The sequence below is a fragment of the Micromys minutus genome, assembly GCF_963924665.1.
Source record: "Micromys minutus genome assembly, chromosome: 5".
Lineage (NCBI taxonomy): Eukaryota > Metazoa > Chordata > Mammalia > Rodentia > Muridae > Micromys > Micromys minutus.
The window spans coordinates 4,054,220-4,077,215 of record NC_137974.1 but is presented as its reverse complement, the minus strand read 5'-3'; the positions used below and the strand labels follow the sequence as shown (position 1 = coordinate 4,077,215).

Sequence of the window (22,996 nt, the reverse complement as noted above, 5' to 3'; positions counted from 1 at the left end):
AGAAATTGTGATAAGGATGCTGAAGTGTAGCTCTTCAAGACAGAGGGCTACCGGGTGGGGAGAATGGGAGAGGACTTACCTTTCTTTAAGGGGCTGGCCACCGGGAGTTTGACCATGCTCCAGTGACTATATAGACAACACAAATTGAACTTTGCTTTATTTTTTTTATTTTTTGAGAGTAGGTCACAAGGATAGTTGGTAGATCTGCAAGGACTAGGAAGTAAGGGTGGTTGGAATGTATTATGTGACATTCCCAATTTATCAATAGATATCTTTGTGTTTAAAAGACCCATTAATATAGAGGTAGTAATTCAGAATTTATTTATAAATTTGTCTATAAAAGTATAAGAAATTGTTTTTTGGTCACATTTGTACCCTAGATTTTAAAAAGTAGAAATTTTAAAAGATGCCAAAGTATCCCTAAACCTGCTGTAAGAATTAGTGAAGAAAAAAATCAGTCCGTTAGAGAGACACAAAGTTACAGCATCTAAGTTCTTACTACCCTGAGTGTCACGTGATTGATTCCCTTTTACTACTTTACTAACATTGCTATATTTATCCATTTAATAAAAGGCAGGGAAAATTAGGGAAAATAAGGTAACATTTTTCTAGCAGTAGAAGTTAAACAGGAGTCAATCACCTGAGAGTCTATACATCACTAATGACAAAGGGAAACTGGCCACCCACAACAGCTCCGTTGAGTGGGTAGGCAGTTGAAACTAAGAAAATAAGGCAGATGCCTAACAGAACTGCATTAAGAAAGCACATCTCGGGAGGGTTTTCAAAGGTCAGCTGATGAAGGCCAGATGGAAGGGACTACTTCTCATATACCCTGAAATAAAAAGAAAACATACATTAACACAAACAGCAAAACTAAATCCAGAGCATGTACAATCCAAAATGGAATTCCTGTAGACTGTCTCAGTGCAGCAGGGTAAAGAAACCTTTTTATGTTTTTGAATGACTGAGGTCCTGGTGAGATGAGCTTAATTTTAAAGTCATAATACATTTAATTCACTGCACAGTCTTTGCTGAGAAGGTAATTTCTTATCCAATGACATCCTTAGTGGCTGAGCTCTTAGAATCAGGCCAACATGGGTCACGAATATTAGAGTTCATAAATGCTGGCAACTCTACAAGCATAGTAAGGACAGAGTGTGAGGCAGGGGGATTGGAATGGAATGTATTAAGTAGAGTCATGCTGGATTATTCACCAGGAAGGTGACTTCTAGAGAGTTCTCAGGGTTGATGAATGGACAAGGGAGCTTCTGTCTCTGCTGCGTTCATAGGACCAGCCTGCACAATACTGGACCACACTGCACTTGAGATAGAAACAACTGTTCACTCGTTACCCCTCTAGGAAACTCAAGAGGCCATGTCAAGTCTTTAACGGTCTGTCCCTGAAGACAAGGCATTTAGAGATATGTTAGCATCCATAAAGTCTTGACTGCTATTGTAACTGAAAATATAATTTAGAGTGACTTTCAACATGTTCAACACTGGCTACCTCATGAAAACTAGTATGGAATTTTACAAAATAAAAACGTGTTTTAAACATATGTCATTTAAAATTGTTGAATAACTGTATATGTGAACAATATCAAACGATTTTAAAAAATTTTTAAAGTGCTTAAGAAATAATGATTAATCCTGTCTGACATTTCAACATACACTTATTAGGGCTCTTCTGCCCAAGAATCTACATGACACTCCAAGAAACTACTCTTTCCAAAGATTTTATCAAATTTTCCGCCTTCTTTTTTCCTCTGCCTTGGGCTTCCTATTGGTCCCTGGTTTCCTCCCAGCCCCATTATCAGGGGTATAGACAGCTGTCCTCTCACATCCCTTAGGGAACTCGGTTGCCATTCAATCACGTCCAGATAAATGACCCATTTATAATATAACCTATATGCTAACTTACTCTGTTTAGTATTTATATATATAAACCAGAATAAAAGTCTAGTTTCTAGCACTTTCTTCTGACTCTGGATTTGGTTTCTTTGAGAAAAAGATATTTTAAACTTTGATGTTGTTTTTCCTTTCTGGTTGATATTTTGGGTCATATAAAATCCTTTCCTAATTTTTTAAATAACATCTTTAATTTTTTTCTGAAATTTAAAATGGGTTTTTTTTTTTCTCTTTACAAGCTTGAATCCCCCGGAGCCTGTTTTCATAGATGGTGTCAGGAAGCTCTAGCTTCAGATTATAATCAGTAGTTGCAGAAGCATCTGCCGTGGAGTTCACTTCTTCCAGAGATGGGTTCACCAACCACTTCTCTGACTCAATCAAAATCCCACAGATGCTCGAGCTGCTGATACCAACTGTCAGCCACCCTACACTAAGTCCTTGTGCAAATGTCTGTATCTTCAATCTCCTCAGTTCTTTGCTTTGGTGACAATCAGTTGACCCTGTCCATGGATTGGGAACTCATTCCTATCCACCAACAAACTACAACTCACCCATTGTTGATTCCCTTCTCTCCCTAGTGTCTTTCTGAAATGTTTTACAATTCTCTGAAAACTTCTCACATTTTTAATAAAATATTTTGGGATTTTTTTGTTGATTGTTCATTGGTTTTTGTTTTGCTATAAATGTATATAAATGAATATAGGTTTTATATCTTGATCTTATATATGTCAATATTGGTGGGCCTTTACTTATTCTAATATAAATACATATTCCTTGGGATTATGTAGATGGTCACCATCATACATTATGCAATTTATAGACTTTTTTGTCAATACTTATATATAATTTAATGAAAAGGGTTTGATGAATTTTTATTATGCAGCTCTGACCTTATTATTAAATAAAGAAACTTCCCTTCTAGTCTTTCTTTGATAAAAAGTTTTGGCTACAAATGAGCGCTCAAGTTTATCAAATGCTTTCTCTGTATTTGCATAAATGACCATATAGAATTTATGAAATATATCATTTTGGTAGATTTTTACTTGTAGTTTGTTTTGTGATAATTCATGTATCAGACAGTCAGTTGTCACCTGACATACTTAGGAAGAAGGAGGTTAAGATGAAAATTGTGTCATCTCAGTGGGCATGTCTGTGGAACATTTTCTTGATCACTAATAGGTGTCAGGGGACCCAGTCCACTGAGGGTAATACCATCCCTAGGCAGGTGGGCCTAGACTGTCTAAGGAAAAAAAATCTGGGGAAGCAAATTATGATCTCTGCTTTGTTTCCTGTCTTGGTTACCTGCCTTAAATTCCTTCATGATAGACTGTAACCTTTAAGATGAAATAAACTATATCCTTCCCCAGTTGTTTTTGGTCATGGCATTTATCACAGCCACAGAAGAATGAACCGGAACATCAGGCTTGTAATTGTGGGATAGATACAAATTAATGAGATTATAATTTTAAAGGTCTGTAAAATTTTCATGGTATTTCTAAAAAATGTATGTTTATGAATGAAAGTCCTTTTGTATGTTTTGGATAATTACATGCATAACTATAATGTATTTTCATTATATCTACTACTGCCTTTCCAACTTTCCCCCATGTCCTTCAACACACACACACACACACACACACACACACACACACACACACACACACACACCATGGAGTTAATTAGCACTGCCTGTGAATACATGGCTTTACCGATCTAGGGACTTGTCTGGGAGGAGAACTGACTTCCTGTTCCTCAGAAGCCAACTCTCTGTAGCTCTTCAACAGGGTTAGCACCGCATGCGCCCTTCACCCTCTGTGCTGGACTGCTGGCTGATGTGACCTCACACAGAACTTGTGTCGGTAATCATAGTGTTGGGAATTCATGGGTGTGGCATCCTATCATGTCCAGAAGAAACTGTCTTCATCACAGTCTTCCTGGTCCTCTGGCTGTTCCAGTCTTTTCATCCCTGATCTTTAGATGTAGATGTCCCATTTGGGGATGAGCATTCCATACACATTTATGCTTTGTGTACTTTGGGGAAGCCCAGCTTTTCTTTTTTTTAATTGGGTACTGGAAACTGGCTCTCTTGATTATGCAACAAGCAGGCTTAACTGAGCCCTCTCTGCAGCCCCTTGACTATCTTCCACTGTGACTCAGTTTTGTTCATTATTCCAGCTCATTCTCATGTTGGCAAATGCTTCCCACGCAGCTATCTTAAACTCAGTACCTATTCATTTTTCTATACCAAAGTGTTTGCCTAAATCTTTTGTTGTGCTCATAACGTCAGATCTCAACAACTTGCTCTCTTGGGTGTGCGGGAAGTTCAAGTCATGGCTTCTTGTTTGGGGTATAGCAGCAAACGAAGCAATCCAAGAGACCCATGTGTTCACAGGGGTTGAAAGCAGTCAGCCAAATGTCTACAATGACGTGTGAGAAAAGCATGGTAGAAGACAACAGGAAGAGTGTTGTGGGAAAACAAAGTGGGCTGTGGGAAGGGCACAATGAGAACAGCCAAGGTAATCCATTAAGATGTTGAAATTCAGGAACGCTCTTTGAGGAAAAGAAATGACACAGCTGCTTGAAAGAAGTATATAAAGGGAGAAGATGTATAAAGGCCCTAAGATGAAGAGGCCACAAGGATGTGGATGCAGATAGAGGGAGCCATGACAGGAAAAAGCCACCAGGTGAAACAGAGTCTACCTCAAGTAGCACCCTGTGAGACCATGCAAAGGATCTAAGTTCTTACTCCAAGTGACAGAGGGACTTCTATGAACCTATGGAGGGTTTTAAAGAGAAAATGAACAAGAGATAACCTCTGTTGCTCTCCTGCTGAGAACAGTTTCCAGACATGCAACTGTATACATAAGAAAACAATGCAGGTAATGACTGTCAGGATGTGGAAACACAATGGGGGAAGCTAGACAGAGGAGGATTGCAGGAGAGGTATTGGAAATGATTGGGCTCCTTATATTTAAAGATAAGTTGTATTGTATGTATCCAGTTTGACACAAGCTGGAGGTACCACTAGAAAGGAGCCTCAGTGATCTAGCTGTAAGACATTTTCTCAACTGGTGATCAAGGGGGGAGGGCCCAGCCCATTGTGGGTGGAGCCATCCCTGGGCGGGTAGACCTGGGTTCTATAAGAAATCAAGCTGAGCAAACCATGGGAAGCAAGCTAGTCAGCAACATCCCTCCATAGTCTCTGCATCAGCTCCAGCTTCCTTATCAGCTTGAGTTCCAGTTCTGACTTCTATTGGTGATAAACAGCAATGTGGAAGTGTGAGCTAAATAAACCCTTTCTTCTCCAACTTGCTTCTTGGTCATGATGCTTGTGCAGGAATAGAAACCCTAAGACAGTTGTAGGCATGGAGATTGAAATGCCCATTATATATCCTAGGAGACACAACTAGATGTGCAAATCTAGAGGAAAAGGATTAGATTGAGAATAGAAATGTAGTAAACATGTAGAAAGTACTTAATATCTTCAGACAGGACAAGGCCACCAAGGTAGACATGAAACAAAGGCAAGGATGCGTCTTCCCTGTGGTACAGAGAAATCAAGGAAAGGATAGTAAAAAGAAATGGCCTCTGAGATATCCAGAATCTCACAGTGGCAAAGTGTCCTGGCAGCCTGCAAAGAAACTATTTCAAAAGGGGAAAAAGATTCACCTCCACAAGTTCTGAGAGCCAGAGTTAAAAATTGGAAAGTAGTCATGGATTGCTCCCACTGTGACATTGTCAACAAAAAGACCGTAAGAGACAAACAAAACCCCACTGGTAGGGTGAGCTTGCATAAAAAATAGAGGCAGACACGAAGGTGTGTATACTTGTAATCCTAAACACACTGAGACAACACAGGATGATTAGGAGTTCTACACCAGCCTGAGCCAGGAAGAGGTGGCCATTCAAAAATGAAGAAATTGAGTCATAGACAACAAATTATCCATAGACTGTTTGTTCATGTTTCACGGGTGGAATTTTCTACTTTGATGGACTGGTTGCTAATTCAGGTATTAGCAGAACAAAGTGTTTCATACGGTGAAAGAGGGAATGGTCTATAATTCAGTGAGGCAGATGCTGTACGTGAGCAGAGATCAAGAGAGGAGTCAGAGGAAGTCCTCACTGGTGGCTCTTCCCAATGAGAAAGGAGCCAATTCTTAGATTTTTGATGTGCCTGTTCTATAAAAATATTGACCCAATTATTGTCACCAGATGTCATAAGAGTACAGTGCTCTTCTCTTTGGTCTTTTGAGTCTCAGAAATAATTTGTAACCCACTCTCCAAAGTTCACCAATAGTCACTGGGGAGCTGGGTTGCCTGCCAAGAGTCAGTCTCTTCGCTCAGTCCCGTCTTCCCCTGGATCCTAGGTACTCCTCCAGGAGCTTCCTAGATGTCAGAAGCTGTTAAGTAGTGAAGAAATGGAAAGCCAATGATCAATTTAGTCCTGAACAAAAATTGATCTCCAAGTATGTTTTCTTCTGACTCCTACTCACACATTCTCCTGAGTGAACTGGCGATGTGTATATTGCCTCATACAACACAGAGGCTCGGTGTCTAAGTGTCCACTCTCTTTCATGTGTCCAGATCCTGAATGTCATAGCAGAGCGGATCAATATCCATTGTTGATGAAATAGACACATCCAAGATACTTTCGTTACAAATGTGCTTATGGTCAGTTATCTTCATCATGGATATTTTAATAATAACTATCAAGTTTAGTTTCTAGCTGCCTTCTGGGGGGCCATGCCTAGAAGATTGCTAATATGGTGAATTATCCACAGCGAGCTTCTGCTTATTTCTTTTGTAGTTTCCAGATTAAAAGGCACTTGATGCTCTGTGTGGGTGTTTTATCATATTTATTTATTTGGAGGTAGAGCCCATCACAGTGTGCATGTAGAGGTCAGCCAATGGCTTGTGGAGAACACTCTTTCCTTCCCCCAGGTGGGCCCCAGGGCTCAAACCCAGGTTAGCAGGGCCACTGACAAATACCTTTATCCATTGAGCCACCTCACCAGTCCAGCATTTGAGTATTTTGTGAGATTTTGATGATTTAAAAAAAAATTAGTGGATCTCCTAACTTCAAATATACATGCATATATGTCTATACACACACACACACACACAAACTACTTTTAAGTTCTCAATCACTCAGGATTTAATTAAACTGTAAAACACACTGTGATTAGTTCTGACTCTGCACACATTGTAGTCACACACATTTTAAGGTCTGGTTGTTGGTTCAAGAATATATTGCACACAAAAACACATTAAACACGTAGGGTTGCAAGAGTTTTTCTTCCCAAAGAAATATATAAGAACATTTCATCTTCCAAAAGTACCTTTGGCTATAGGTTTTTTAAATCATATTGTAGTGAAAAGTTAAATCCTAGTTTCTTTGATGTGTTAGTTTCACAGGGAGGACCCATTACTAGAGAAGAATGCTGAGTGTTTTTATAACCACATTTCACTCTTCAAATTTCCTTGGGGAGAAAATGTTCATTTGTTTTTGTTTTGGGTCTGGGCAAAAGGTGATCAAAAGCTTTCTGGGTCAGGCACATGCTAAGAACAAAAAGCAGGTGTCTTTTATTTTATTATTTTTTAAACTGGTCCAAAGTGAAATCCTTCTTCCCCCTCTTCTCTTTCCTCCTCTCTCTGTTTCTCCCCCTTTTCCTTTCCTCTCCCTTACCTCCACCCTCTCGTCCCTGTTGAATTTATATTAATTACTTTGGTTGCACATCATAGCACACAATGATGATGATGATGATGGTGATGATGATGATGATGATGATAGGAGAATTCACAATATACTTTTAAATCCAAATTTTGTTTCATTTTGTTTTTTTGACTTGGAAAGATATTCTTTTTAAAGAAAAGAAAACTCACCCAGCTGTCGGTACTATTCATATTCCAACAGCCTCCAGACTGCTCGAGGCCACCTGGTTGACTTTTGCCTTGGAGTCGGTCCAGAAAAGCATTATTTACCCTTTAGAACAATAAAAAAAATGTGAATAAGTAGCAAGCCTGCTGCAGAGCTAAAAGATTTTTGAGAACCAAATATGCTGCACAAACCGGTGTGGGGGTTACTACTTCCCCTCAGCTCTGAGGACAGCTATAGATGTCTGTCTAGTGACATATGGGCTCTGGTAACAGTCCCTTTGTGAGGCTGGTTCAGGAGTGGCTCCAGCCAAAAGGGCATCAATTTTCAGCATGAGAGTTTCACTTGCTAAACTCTCCATCATCTTAGCCAGTGCTCTGATCACCCGAGGAATGAGACAGAGGCCAAGAGAGATGGAAGAACCGGAAAGAGCTAAATGGGGATGTGGGGAGAGGAGCTCTGTGGCAGTGCCCCTGCGAGACAGAGAGTGGCTAAAACTACTGGACTGTCAGTCATCCAGAAGAGAGTCACATGGGAGGAAGACAGAAGGAAAAGGAGCAGGCTGTGAGGAGAGAAAAGAAGTTGAAGTTTCAAAAGGCAGAGTAAGTACACCTTTCTCTGATGTTCTGTCATGCTTGCAGCCACGGAGTTCAAAAATTAAATCTGAATTAATAAGACAATTATTTTCACAGAGGTCAGGATAAGGGCTGCCAGCCCAGTGATGCTCTAACAAGTTCTCACTCAGTATCCATGAGTGGTTGACTTCAGGGCTGCCTGTGGGTACCAAAGGATGTTGATGCTCGCATCTCTTCTGTAAAATGGCACAGCACTACCACACCTCACAGAGCTTCCTGATTTAAACGCTCTGCGGATTACTTATAATATCTAATACGGTGTCAGTGCTGCATAAAGGGTAAAAGATTTAGTCTTTAAGGAACCACGCAGAAAAATTACCGCAACACAGTAGCTACAGACACAGCATCTTTATCTTTCCTGAGTATTTTGATTCAGTTTGTTGAAGCCATAAATAGACTCACAGACGTGATGGGCTGATTATTTCTACAGACGGCTACCTGGATAACAATTCATTGTTCTCCTAAATAAGTTGTCTTACGGGCATTTCAAAGCCATCCTCTAAGTCACTGTGCATGGCTGATTTGAGATGGGGGCAATGAGTAACACAGAAGACTAGAATGTTCTTGGGGCAGAAACAATGCCTAGCATATAGAGCTATTCAGCCCACACTGTGGAAGGAAGGGAAATGTGGGGACTGAGCTCATTAGCCTTCTTTTCAGCTGTGGAAGGCAGATTGGGTCTCTCTGAGACGGGATTATAAGGAAACAATGGCTGGGTAGCCCAGTCGCGTAGGTTGTGCTCACTCGGGGCTAGCCAGGATGTCCTCTGTCAGTGCTGACATGCTGCTGCTCTAAAGTCAGTTCCCCTTAGACAGTGGCTGCATCTCAGCTTCCTGCTCTCACCCTAGAAGCCTATGCAAATGCCACAGCCTGGCTCACTGGAGTCACTGCTCCCAATCTGAAGAATCTTAGTAAATGTCAGCCTTAAATACTAATGTGTGTGTGTGCATGCTTGTATGTATACACATGTGTGGAGACCAGAGGTCAGAGGTCAGCACTGGGTGCTTGTCTTCAATGTCTCTATTTTTTTTTTTTTTTTTTTTTTTTTTTTTAGGACAGTGTCTTGCACAGAACTTCGGGCTGCTCAATTTGGCTAGACTAGCTAGCTGGCATGCCCCTGTGGTTCATCTAACTGTCTCTGTCCCCTTTACACCAAATCATTGGGGCCAAAGATGGATCTAGCATTTGACACAGATGCTGAGAATCCAAACGTAGGTTTTCACAATTGCACAGCAAGCACATTAGGGCTGAACTACCTCCCCAAACCCTTTATCTAGGCTTTTCGTCAGAGAATGCTTTCTCTCCATCTCCCGGGAGCCCCTTTTACCACATACAAGTCATTAGAAGTCACAATGATCTTACTGATGAACACATCCCCAGTTCACTCATGCCATGGCCTCATTCCAGTTCCATCAGTACCAATTCTCTGGGTCACTGTCTCCACCCCCAACCCCCACCCTGTCATTCATTCTTCATCTCACAAACCCTCATTCTCTGGAGTTAGAAAAGTCATCTTGCCTTCAGTGGTGGTTTAAATAAGAATAGCCCTGTAGGCTCATATATTTAAATGCTTAGTCATACCGATATTGGCATTATTTGAAAGAATTAAGAGGTATGACCTTGTTGGAGGAAGTGTGTTACTGGGGGGTGAGCTTTGAGGGTTTAAAGGCCCATGAAAAGCTCAATGGTCCCTCTCTGCTTTCAGTTAAGGACGTAGCTCTCAAATACTTCTCCAGAACCATGTCTGTTTGCATGTCATCCTTATTCCTGCTGTGATGACAATGGACTAAACCTCTCAAACTGTAAGCCAGTCCCAATAAATGCTTTCCTTAACAAAAGTCGCTGTGCACAGAGCTGGGACTGTGCCACAGTCCTCCAGACCCAAAACCTGCCTGCAGGGAGCTGGTCTCCCAGGAGTGCTCACTCCTAAGCCCACAGGTGGGATCCCAATTTCACTCTACTGACAGTCTAAGAAGAAACCCACCAGGAGTGCACTGATCATGAAAGCCACAGGGTGGCCTGGCACAGGAACTTTTATGTCTGCATCTGTGCCCAGAGCTAAGGCTGTCCCATAGCTCTCCAGACTCAAAACTTGTCTGGAGAGAGCTGGTCTCCCAGGGGTGCTCTCACTCCCAAGATCACAGGCTGACAGGCCCTCAGGAGGGACAAGATCCAGTCAAGATAGAAGGACCAAGTAACCTCACAGATAACAAGATGACAAGAAGCACGTGCAAGAACCTAAGCAATAGAACCATGACAACATGGCACCATCAGAACCCAGTTTTTCCACCACAGCAATACAGGATATCACAACACACCAGAAAAGCAAATTTTTTATTTAAAATCACATCTCATGATGATGATAAAGGACTTTAAGAAGGACATAAATAACTTCCTTAAAGAAATATAGAGAACACATGTAAACAAGTTGAAAGCCTTAAAAGAAACATAAAAATTCCTTAAAGAGTCGCAGAAAAACAGAACCAAAAAGGTGAAGGAATTGAACAAAACCATCAAGGTTCTAAAATTTGAAATAAAAACAATAAAAAAAATTACAAAGAGAGACAACCCTGGAGATAGAAAACCCAGAAAAGAGATCAGGAGCTGTAGTAGATACAAGCATCAGCAACAGAATACAAGAGATTTACAAAAGAATCTCAGGTACAGAAGATAGCATAGAAAACATTGACACAAAATACTGACAAAAAATGCAAAAATCAAAAATCTCCAAACTGAAAACATTCAGAAAATCCAGGACACAATGAGAAGACCAAACCTAGGGATAATAGGTGTAGAAGAGAACAAAGATTCCCAATTTAAAGGGCAAGTAAATATCTCCAACAAAATTAGAGAAGAAAACTTCCCTAACCTAAAGAAAGAAATGCTCATGAATAGAAGCCTACAGAACTCCAAATAGATTGGACCAGAAAAGAAATTTCTCCTGTCACATGATAGTCAAAACAACAAATGCACAAAACAAAGAAAAAATAATAAAAGCAGTAAGGGAAAAAGGACAAATAGCATATAAAGGCAGACCACATCAGAATTACACCAGATTTCTCAACAGTGCCTGTGTAAGCTAGAAGATCCTGGACAGATATCATGCAGACACTAAGCAATGCCAGCCAGCCCAAATGCCAGCCCAGGTTACTATATCCATCAAAATTCTCAATTGCCAACTCACAGACTATATGAAGAAAAACAAAGGCCAAAAAAAAAAGAAGAAGAAAAAAGAAAATGAAAAACCACTGTGCTTAATTTTTAGACACCAAGGAAACTTTGACTATTTCCAGGTTACATCTTGTTTTACATGTACTTTATGTTAATTGTAACTAGTAAGATTTTAATGCATACAATCAAACTTTAAAAAAATCAAGTACTGACAAAAATGTATTCATATAATTTTATGCAAAAATGCTTAAAAACTGTACATTTATCTTTGTTTTTTTAAAATAAAGATGTTCAAGTTAAAAAGAAAGAAAAAGAAAACTCTCAATTGCCATAAATGGAGAAACTAAGAGAGTTCATGATAAAAACAAATTCATACAATCTCTTTCCATAGATCCAGGCCTACATAGGATAATAGATGAAAAACCCCAACACAAGGAGGGAAACTACACTATAGAAAAAGCAAAAAAGTAATCTTGCAACAAACCCACAAGATAAGTACACAAACATAATTTTATCTATAACAACAAAAATAACTAGAAAGAACAATCACTACTCCTTAATATCTCTTAACATCAATAGACTCAATTCCCCCCAAAAATGACATAGACTAATAGACTGGATATGTAAACAGGACACAGCATTTTGCTACATACTAGAAACTCATCTCATGGCAAAGACAAACACTACCTCAGAGTAAAAAACTGGAAAAAAATTTCCCAAGCAAATAGTCTCAAGAAACAAGCTGGAGTAGCCATCCTAATGTCAAATAAAGCTAACTTTGAACCAAAAATTATCAAAAAAGATAAGGAAGGACAGTTTTTACTCATCAAATAAAAAATTTATCAAGATGAAATCTCAGTCCTGAGCATCAATGCTCCAAATGTAATCCCACCAACATTCATAAAAGAGACTTTACTAAAGCTCAAAGTATACATTGCACAACACACAATAATGGTGAAAAACTTCAACACCCTACTCTCATCAATGGAAACAGAAACTAAACAGAGACACAGTGAAACTAGCAGAAGTTATGAGCCAAATGTATTTTTCAGATATCTATAGAAAATTTCATCCTAAAACAAAAGAATATACCCTTTTCTCAGCACCTTAATGCATGTTCTACAAAATTAACCATGTACTTGGTCACAAAGCAGGCCTCACCAGATACAAGAAAATTAAAATCATCCCAGGCATCCTATCAGACCACCATGGACTAAGGCTAGTCTTCAATAACAGCAAAAACAACAGAAAGGCCACATACACAGGGATGCTGAACAACACACTACTCAGTGACAACTTGGTCAAGAACAGAATAAAAAAATTAAAGATTTTTAAGAATTTAATGAAAATGAAGGCACAGCATACCCAAACTTATGGGACACAATGAAAGCAGTGCTAAGAGGAAAACTCATAGCTCTGAGTGCCTCCAAAAAGAAACTGGAAAGAACATACACTAACAGCTTGATAGCACACCTGAAAGATCTACAACAAAAAGAAACAAATACACCCAAGAGGAGTAGAGGGCAGGAAATAATCAAACTCAGGGCCAAAAATCAACCACGTAGAGACAAAAAGAACTATACAAAGAACCAACAAAACCAGGAGCTGGTTCTCTGAGAATATCAGCAAGATAGATCAATCCTTAGCCAGACAAACCAGAGGGCACAGAGAGTGTCCAAATTAACAAAATCAGAAATGAAAGGGGAGACATAACAACAGAAACTGAGGAAATTAAAAAATATTTATCAGATCCTACTACAAAATCTTAGTATACAAAACTGGAAAATCTGGAGGAAATGGACAATTTTCTAGATAGATACCAGGTGCCAAAGTTAAATCAGAATCAGATAAATCATCTAAATAGTCCTGTAATCACTAAGGAAATAAAAATCAGTCATTTAAAAAAAATCCCAGGACTAAATGGGTTTAGTGCAGAATTTCATCCCACTTTCACAGAAGACCTAATACCAAAATCTCGGAATACCCAAAAAACAATTTACAGACCATATGAAGCTCAAAAAGAAAAAAGACCAAAATGTGGATGCTTGAGTCCTTCTTAGAAGGGAAAACAAAATACCCAAAGGAGAGAATACAGAGACAAAAAGTAGAGTTGGGATTGAAGAAAAGGTCATCCCAGAGACGACCCAGAGACGAATCATATAGATTCATCCTATATGCAGCCACCAAACTATTGTTGATACCAAAAAGTGGTTGATGACAGGAGCCTGATAGGAATGCTTCATCAGAGGTTCTGCCAGAGCCTTACTGATATAGATGAGGATGCTTGCAGCTAACCATCAGAGTGAGCACAAGCACAAACATCAAGCAATGAGCACACATGGAGAGACCCATGACTCCAGCTGCGTATACAGCAGAGGATGGCATTGCCTGGCATTAATAGGAGGAGAGGCCTTTGGTCCTATGAAGGCTCATTTCCCCAATGTAGGGAAATGGTAGGGTGATGAGGTAGGAGTGGGTGCTTAAGAGTGGGAGCATCATTTTGGAAGCAAGGGCAGTAGGAGGTGGATGGAGAGGGGAGAAAGGAGATAACATTTGAAATGTAAATATATAAAATATACAATAAAAAAGATTAAAAGAAAACCAAAAGTTGCTGTGGTCATGGTGTCTCTTCACAGCAACTGAACAGAGACATAGACACCTTTCTTGTGCTGAAAGCTCTCCCATGGTTTGCTTCTCTCTAGGCAAAAAGAGTCTTATACAATCTCATATTTCATTGTTCCCACCTCTCCTGTTGGCTCCATATTCTAATCTTTATCCAGCATAATTTTAACTTTGGGATTCAAAGTCCACCCTCATTTCCACAACAGAGCCTTTGCACTGTGTCTTGCTGACAACCTGAGGCCATTCTAGTAGTGTCTCTACCTCTGAGCCCTGTATACCTGGTTCTTTACCCAGAGTAGTTCACACTGAGCTGTGTGTGTGTGTGGGGGGGGGTGCTTTGTTCACCCTTTCCTCCAGCTTCTCACTCTCTGATATCATTATCATCCTCATGGTATTCACCACAATTTGGAAAAGTCTTACTGTTTAGCTGTTGACTTTTCTTTCTGTCTCCCAGGAGGTAATTTGTATGTGGCAGGGGCTGGGTTTTTGTTTGTTTGTTTGGTTGGTTTCTTTGGTTTGTTTGTTTTTTGTTTTGATGTTTGTTTTTTCTGGTTTGCCCCATTGCCTAGGACAGTGACCTTATTAAGGAACATGTGTCTTGGCAGAATGTGACCTTATAATGTACTCATTGAATGAATGAGACTTTTAGGTACATGTTCCCTATATCTACCACTGTGGACAGAAGCTGTGTTATGAAAAAGCCTACTGATACGGTATACAAAATACACACAGCCCAATATCAGCAGCTCTGACTGGCTTTTCATAAGTCAAGGTTTACTCACAAACTCAGCTAAGAGGTATAGGTTGATGTCAAGGTGGTACATGATTGGACAGTAGAGAGTGGGAGAAGACAGAGTTCTGGTAAAGAGAGAGGAAGTGGAGAAAGGAAGATTGAGGTGGAGGCAACATGAAAACAGATGTGGACGTGTCTCTCAGTTCATCTCCAGATAGATGAGGTTGTTATGATTATTTCTAAGGGTTTCTATGGGTCATTTTATCTTATCCAGGTGGGCAGCTTATATTTTTGTCAACTGGTTGTAAGCTTATTGTGTAGAGGGATTATGGATTGAGAATTTAGCAAATAAACCTGATTGATATGTTAATGATTGTGGAGTAATGTTTTACCAGTGTGTGAAGACAGTGTGTGAAAACAACACGCTGGGGCGGTCGTAGGCCACCCAGGACAAAAGCAGCTAGAGAGGGCAGAGTGACTGGCCTGGGAAGGTGGCCGAGTAGAGAGGGCAGAGTGACTGGCCTGGGAAGGTGGCCGAGTAGAGAGGGCAGAGTGACTGGCCTGGGAAGGTGGCCGGATAGAGAGGGCAGAGTGACTGGCCTGGGAAGGTGGCCGGATAGAGAGTGCAGCTTGTGGATTATAGTGTCTAGGTGTGCGCAGCTCTGCATTAGAGTGAGACCATGGTGCCAACAACAATAGAACTATTTTAATATTTACTGCAACAAAGAGGAAAGAAGACTGAGCTCTCCCGGATACTTTAGGAAGATCCTCAGCTGGCTTGTCCACTGCAAAATGGGTCAAGCAAAGGCAATGCACAGCTAGTTTCTCTCTAACTCTAACATGAATCCAATTAGGGAGGAATGGTTCCTGCTACATTTTTTTTTTACTAGTTTGAGGCTGCATGCATTTTCTTGCTACAGAACTTGTGCTCTGGGTTTTTTTCAGTGGGTTAACTTGGATGAAAAACTATCACTTAGAGATGGCTTGAGTTTCTATAAATCAGTAGGGTTCATGCTTTCCTTCGTATTACAGTCCAGACAGATTTGAGCCTTTGAACCACTGCTTTGTCAGCTTTCTGTGCTTCTTTTGTTCAAATGGTCATGCAGGTGCAGGTGCAGGTGCAGGTACAGATGCAGGTGCAGGTGCAGGTACAGATGCAGGTGCAGGTGCAGGTACAGATGCAGGTGCAGGTGCAGGTACAGATGCAGGTGCAGGTGCAGGTACAGATGCAGGTGCTAGTACAGGTACAGATGCAGGTGCAGGTGCAGGTACAGATGCAGGTGCAGGTGTGTGCTCATTGAAGGACTCATTGAAAAGTTTGCACTGAGTCGCACAAATTTTCTTTCATAAATTCAAGGTTGGATGCTCTTGTATGTAACTTCTAACCAGGAGAAAGCGTTTTGCCTTTTGAACTCTGGTGAACTTATGTCCACAGGGTGTGCCTAAGTGGTATACCCTATACAGACACTACAGAGCTACTGTTGTTGCTCCTAGAAGAGACACCATTATTTCTGTTCATTAAGAGGCTATTGGATGTGTCTCTCAGAATACCATGGGAATATACTCTATAAACTTTAAAGGCAATACAAATGCAAGTTCTTTTCAAAAATTGATCAAGAACATAAAATATGTGTTTAAAGGCTTGATTAGTTGTTTCAATGTTGATTACCAGAGTTTATTATCCAGAGAGATTTCCTGGTGGGTTTAATTTGGATCTATGTGCCACCAAAATCAATAAGATAGAAAACAAGTATAGAAAATAAACAGTCCTACCAATATTTATGTATTTTTCAGTATAAATAGCAAATTTAAAGAATGATAGCCAATATTCCTATAACAAATAAAACAACCCTTTCCACCTCTAACCAAATAGCATGTACTTTTAGTTGACACTCATAAAAAGTCAATTTATTAGCAATAGGACTATCAACATGACACAATCCTATCCTTAAGATGCTTAAGGCTTTTTAATATAATTGATATAGAGAAATAATTGGCTACTAGTATTAGCTACTGTATCTATAAAAACAATATCTGTACGTTTCTAACCAAAAATCTTTTAAAGAGAAAGTGAACAAAACCAATAAAAATAACTAAATAATTCAGGTCCTGGTTTATAAGCAACAATGAGGGCCCTTCCTTGCCTCAGTTTATCTTACAAAATTATCTGACAAATGTTGTAAGGGTTTGATATTTTCCTAAATCAGAGTAAAACATATAAACTCTCATTTACCATTTCAAAAGTACTTTGTGAGAACCACAGAAGCAGCATAGGCTACTCAGAAGACACCAGCACCCACCAGCAATTAGCAGAACCCTCAAAACTGGAACATCCATTATGCATCCTTCAAAGTCTGCCGTGTGCAAATAAAATCATTTACAAATAAACCCCATGAGGCTGGAGAGATGGCACAGCAGTCAAGAGCCCTAGCTGTTTTTTCAGAGGAACCTGGTTTGAGTTCTACCATCCATAAGGTCCTCATAACCATCTGTAACTCCAGTCCCAGGGGATTCAATGCCCTTTTGGTATTGAACATCTACATAATGCACAGATATATGTGCAGGAAAAATATCCTTAAACATACAAATAAGCAAATAAAATTAAATAAAACCCACACTTCAGTGAGGGGTAAGTTGAATACCTAAGTCATCCACTTGCAAAAAGAATATGCTTCCTTAAATCATGAAAGCCCTTACATCTGTATCTTAGAAGATATTCTACCCAGGTACCTCCTAGGAAGAACTTATCATAATAGAGACAGTCTATATAATATTACTAACAAAATTCCAACATTTATGTCAAGTCTCAAAATACTTACACTGACATGAGTGTGTTTGTTGTGAGATTGTGTAGGCTACCCATGTCATGTCAGAAGCTACACCCATAAAGTCTCACTAATGTGACCATCCAAACATGAACTGACTAAGGATGATTCCAATAGGTATGCCAACGTGCATGGGGAAAGGCCCAAGTGGCCTCTACCCTACACAAAGAACTATAAGCAACCAAGGGATACTGAGATTGGAAGAAACAGTCTTCCAAGGAAAGAGTGTGCCAAATGTTTGGTTATCTAATACCCAATGGTGAGCCCTAAAAACATACATACAGGTAACATACAACTGTGCAGGTTAGATTTAGGAGGTGTGTGTGTGTGTGTGTGTGTGTGTGTATGTGTGTGTGTGTGTGTATGTATCCTGCATTACACACACATATATAATACATACATATTATAAACATACATATATATGTAGGTATAATAACTATTAATGAGAAAGAGAGTATAAATTTGAAAGAGAACAAGAAGTATAGGGAGATTCTGGGGGGAGGAAAGGGAAGGAAAAACATTGTAATTACATGATACTCTAGAAAAAAAGGAGTACTCAATCTATTAAAAATTATTTACTTCTTCTATCTTGAGTTTTTCCTTTATCCTAATATATTAGTCAACATAAAATGTCTTTAATGAGTTTTCTTCCCCTCAAGTGTTTGCCAAGCACTGGGGTATGAATCCACTAACTTCAAGGTCACTTACAAACAGTAGCATGTAGCCTCAGAGGGATGTGATGCTCTACTTCATGGAAAGGGGACAAAATGGCAGCCTAGATAAATAGAAAGTGTGGTTTAGCCTTCTTTCCTTAAGCCAGTGCATGCATGATCACACAAGTACAGGTACCCATGGAAGCCAGTGAAGGGACAGAGTTCCTGGAACAGGTGTTACACTGAGTCACTGGATTTGAACAGTGAGAATTGAACTTGGGTCTTCTTTAAGCACAGAAGTGCTCTTAACGGGTGACCCATCTCTCCAACCCCATGACTCAGCCTTCTCACATGAGCCCGAGTGTTCTTAATCCAGGAAGTGTGGGTATTCTGTATGCATGGACACACGTATGTCTACAGGTGGATGTATGTATAGACACGCTGCAATTGGCATATCACACACACTGTACTGTGGTAAGAAAGATTCAGGGGTGATTTGGAGTCCAGAGCATTATTTACCGTTGCTCTAATGTTTTCGCAAAATGCTGCACAACTTTGTAAGTAATTGATTTTTACCAAGGATGCTCATTTTATTGGCTGGTTATACCTTCTGTGCTCAACTTGATGGATTTGGGCTCTTTCTTCCTCCTGGTGCTGTCCTTTAGTTTCCCGTAATTTATTCTAGGAACAATAAAAGTTTTAAGATATGGTTTTCAATTAACACGGTTGTACAGAAGGCACCCGAATCAATTACACATTTAACCTTAGCTGGTACAACATTTCACTTTTGAAACTTCTATTTAAAATCTGTTTGGACATGAAATTATTTTCCTTCAATAAGTAGGGAGCAAAAATAATTGCAACCTACGTCTAACAGAAAACCGTGAGTATAAAATCATCAGATTAAAAAGCCAGTGTGCGTGGCCTAGACATTAGACCAAGATGTACAAAATGCAGAGAAGAAAAACACAATGTGACTCAAACTCATCTGTGTCTTACAGAGAAAAACAAATCAAATTAGTTCCTTCCAGAATATCACACAATACCATTTCTTAGTATTTTTGTAACCTTTCATTCCTAGTAAAAATCCAATGCAACTTCAAAGTAAATACTGAACTCAATTTTGCAGTGTAATTCTGTTGGTAAAGTTCTTAGCCTTTACCAGAGAAAAAGTTTTCCCCTAATATTGAGCAGTTACACCTATTTTTTTAAGTCATTTCTCCTGCTACCAGAACTTTAAGTTCCCTAGGTTCTTGGTTTCAACCACACAATATAGCCGTGAGTCTCTAGTCTCTAACATTTGATTGTCTTCTTGGAAGTATTAACTTATTACAGACACAGGCACTCCATTATGGTCTTATACCACAGGGAGATCTAAGTGCCAGGTTCCCTGCATACCCACCATCTTCCTCCAGGCAAACCAAGTTTTAATCTTATTCTCAAAGACAGACAAAAGCAGAAGAAGAAAACTGCTAGGCCCACATATAAGCCAGCCCTTGAGCTAAAGAGAATTTTCTGGTGGGTGCTATCCTATCCTGCCCTGATGAATGCATACCAATGAATGGTCTTGCTCAGGACTGGTGTTTTAGAACCACCACATTTCCAGGTGAAAAGTCTAAAATAAACTGAAAATTCATACTGACGTTTTCTTTTAAACTTCGTTCAAAGAAAACAAAACAAAACCACTTGTTTCTTATACATTGTACTTTAAATTTGTCACTTTCCAGACTCTACAGAACATTGGTTCATTCCCAGACTTAACACAATGCTAGTAAGTGAAAATTGAGATTTTTTTTTTTTGTTTTACAAAATTATGCATATTTGCCCATTTAACACTTCCCAAGAACCAAACCCAGTGCTGGAGTTCTCACTTTTCCACAATGGCATACAGTCTCTATTTCTTTTAATCACATCTTTTCCTGGGGACCAAAGCCAGGGCCATGGATATGCTATGTGGGTGGCTCAGCCCCTGAACATTATCCTTCTCCTTCTGCAAGGGATAGTGGCACAAGGCTGTGTGCCATCAGTCCTCAGGTTGTGGCCTAAGACTAAGTTTGAGGTTAGTCTAGGCTACCTATTAAGACCTGTTTCAAAACACAAGTCAAAGTATCAGAAGCATTTACTTACACTTCCCAGGCTTAGTCTAAAACCCACTGGCTGTTGCCCCTTCCTTTGTCTCTGCACCCCTTCCTTTATCTCTGAACCCATTCCAACTCTTGTGTCCATGTCTACTGTTTGAATTATCCCTGAAATAAGCATTCATATTCTACTCATGAATACTGCTTACATTTCCTTTATTTCCTATCTCCCCCCCTTCGTATAGCCCCACTCCTGTTCTTAAACCCTTCTCTCCCACTCTGAGAATCCCTGCTCCTGCACTTCCTCATTAAAGTTTCCAATCCATCCTCTTGTTTTAGCTTTGTTTACAATTTTAAAATTGTAATTACAATGTACCCACATCACTTCTCCCTTCATTATTCACTCCAACCTGCCCCCACCCCCGGCCCCACCCCCACCCGCATCCCTTTCCTCTGACAGCTCCCTTGCTCCCATTCTTAAGTTCTCCAATTGCCCTTGTTGTATACATATCTATAAATATATAAATGCAACCTGCTGAGTCTGCCTGGGGTCACTTGTGTCTCTGATCTCAGGTGACCACTTGGCATTGTATCACTCAGCGTCTAACTACAGCCCCTGGAGGCCCCACGTGCCCCCGCATCCTGAGCTTTATTCAGTTTGTGTCTGGCTTCTTCCACCTGAGCTCCGCCTTCTGTTTTGCTCTTTCAGTTGTCACTTGTCACCTACTCTCCAGCTACAAATTTTTTGCTAAGAATCTCAAAGTGTGACCCTCACATGTGTGAGATTCTGGGTTGAATCTCATCTTAGTAAATATATAGATATGATGTCTTTCCCCTCATCTGCTTTAGCTGCTGTTGTTCTTGTTCTCATAAACTTACAGTGTTGAAAAAAAGGTCTTGTATTATCTGTTTATGCCAGAAATAAGAAGAAGGAGACCAGATATAAGCAAAATGATTACAGAACTTATTAGGGGGAAATCCAAGACTATAACCATAGCCACAAAATTTTTTTAAAAAAGTAAAAGACCTAGATCTACCAAGATCTACCTGACCTTAAAATGTATCTTGAAACTTGGGGATTTAAACAACTCATGTCTGGCAAGAGACCTGATGCGTGTGGAAATGTGGCCATGGTAGACTTGTGCTGTGCCTATCCAATGAAAGGTGAGGGACTGAAGACTGAACAATCAGAACTAGATCCATCACTTTATAAATACAAATAAACTGTATAGAAGTCTAAGATTTTAGCCCTAAAACACGAAATGACAAACAGTTTCAGAGAAGGTATGGGTACGTTTGTAAACATAGCAAAGAAAGGCATGTAAGGAGATACATTCAGCTGACTGGAGATCTATAGTTCCTATTTTGATGAAATACCATAAGCTGGGCTTAAAATAAGTAAAATGGAAACAAATGAACACTTATGAGCTAATTTGATGTGTTCTGTTCATTCATCCAACGAACTATTTGAGGGCACTGAGGCAAGCTGGACTCAGACGGATTTGACGGGTCCCCTGTGTCACATGGGACAGATGAGCCCCTTGCTCTACCACAGTTCCTTTTCTAGAGGGAGCGTGTGGCCAGGCGAGAAGAATACGCAGCCCAGTTGCACGCAGAGGATGTGAGAAGTGATCTGAAGCACTGGGGCTTGATGACTGGTTTAGGGAGAGACCTGAGAAAAACACAGAAGAGCTGCATCAACCGATAAGCAAAGGGCAGCACCATGAGAAGGTGATGGCTAAGGATAGACGAGGTACAGAAAAAGTCGGGGCTCTCTGTCAGCTCAAAGCTATTCTCATCTTCACTCAGAGAAATGGGAATCAACACAATGAGACAAAATGTTTCTGCCATATTGACAGAACTCAGAAACGTCAGACAGAGAACCAGGGACATTCACTCTGGTAGACCAACATTTATTTATTTATTCATGTATGTATGCATGTATGTATGTATTTTGGGGGCACAATATACCAGTAATCACCAAGAAATAAAATGTACCTGTCCTCTGTAGAAGGGTTTGAGGATGAATAGGATGTGAACACAGATGTTTCCAGCTGTGTCCAAAACTGAGCAAATCTTAATGTCTATCAATGAAGAGCAATAAATAAGGTGAATTGTCCATATAATGGAGTTCTATGAAACAGTTTCAGAGAATAAAATATAGCTGGGGGAGGGCAGAGCAGAGATTGAGGGAGGGGGAAATAAAGCCCTTACCATGGAAGCATGGAATTCCTATGAAAGCTGGGTAGACATAGTAGCCCACCTGTAATCTCATCATCCGAAAGCCCAGGGCAGTGGTGGCTCCTGAGTTCAGTGAGAGACCCACCTCAAGTAATTAAAATATTAAAGTGATCAGGGAAGAATCACCATCAAATTCTGGCTGCCCACATGCATACTCACATATACACATACTGCAGGTATGTGAGTGTATACACATGTGGATATCTATGTACATAGACACACATACTACATATTCATTCATACACACACACATAC

The 22,996-nt window shown here is 40.0% G+C and overlaps 1 protein-coding gene across 1 annotated transcript in view; it reads right to left on the bottom strand.

The window, feature by feature from the left end:
• Positions 1-694: 694 nt before the first annotated feature.
• Positions 695-22,996, bottom strand: part of EPSTI1 (epithelial stromal interaction 1) — a gene marked incomplete at its 5' end in the record, with an annotated part of 96,576 nt that continues 74,274 nt past the window's right edge. Inside the window, 3 exons of the mRNA XM_080917057.1 lie at positions 695-832; positions 7,792-7,891; positions 19,030-19,103. Of these exons, the coding sequence (XP_080773183.1) occupies positions 824-832; positions 7,792-7,891; positions 19,030-19,103 (183 nt within the window). The 3' untranslated portion in view covers positions 695-823. The remainder of the gene's footprint in view (positions 833-7,791; positions 7,892-19,029; positions 19,104-22,996) is intronic.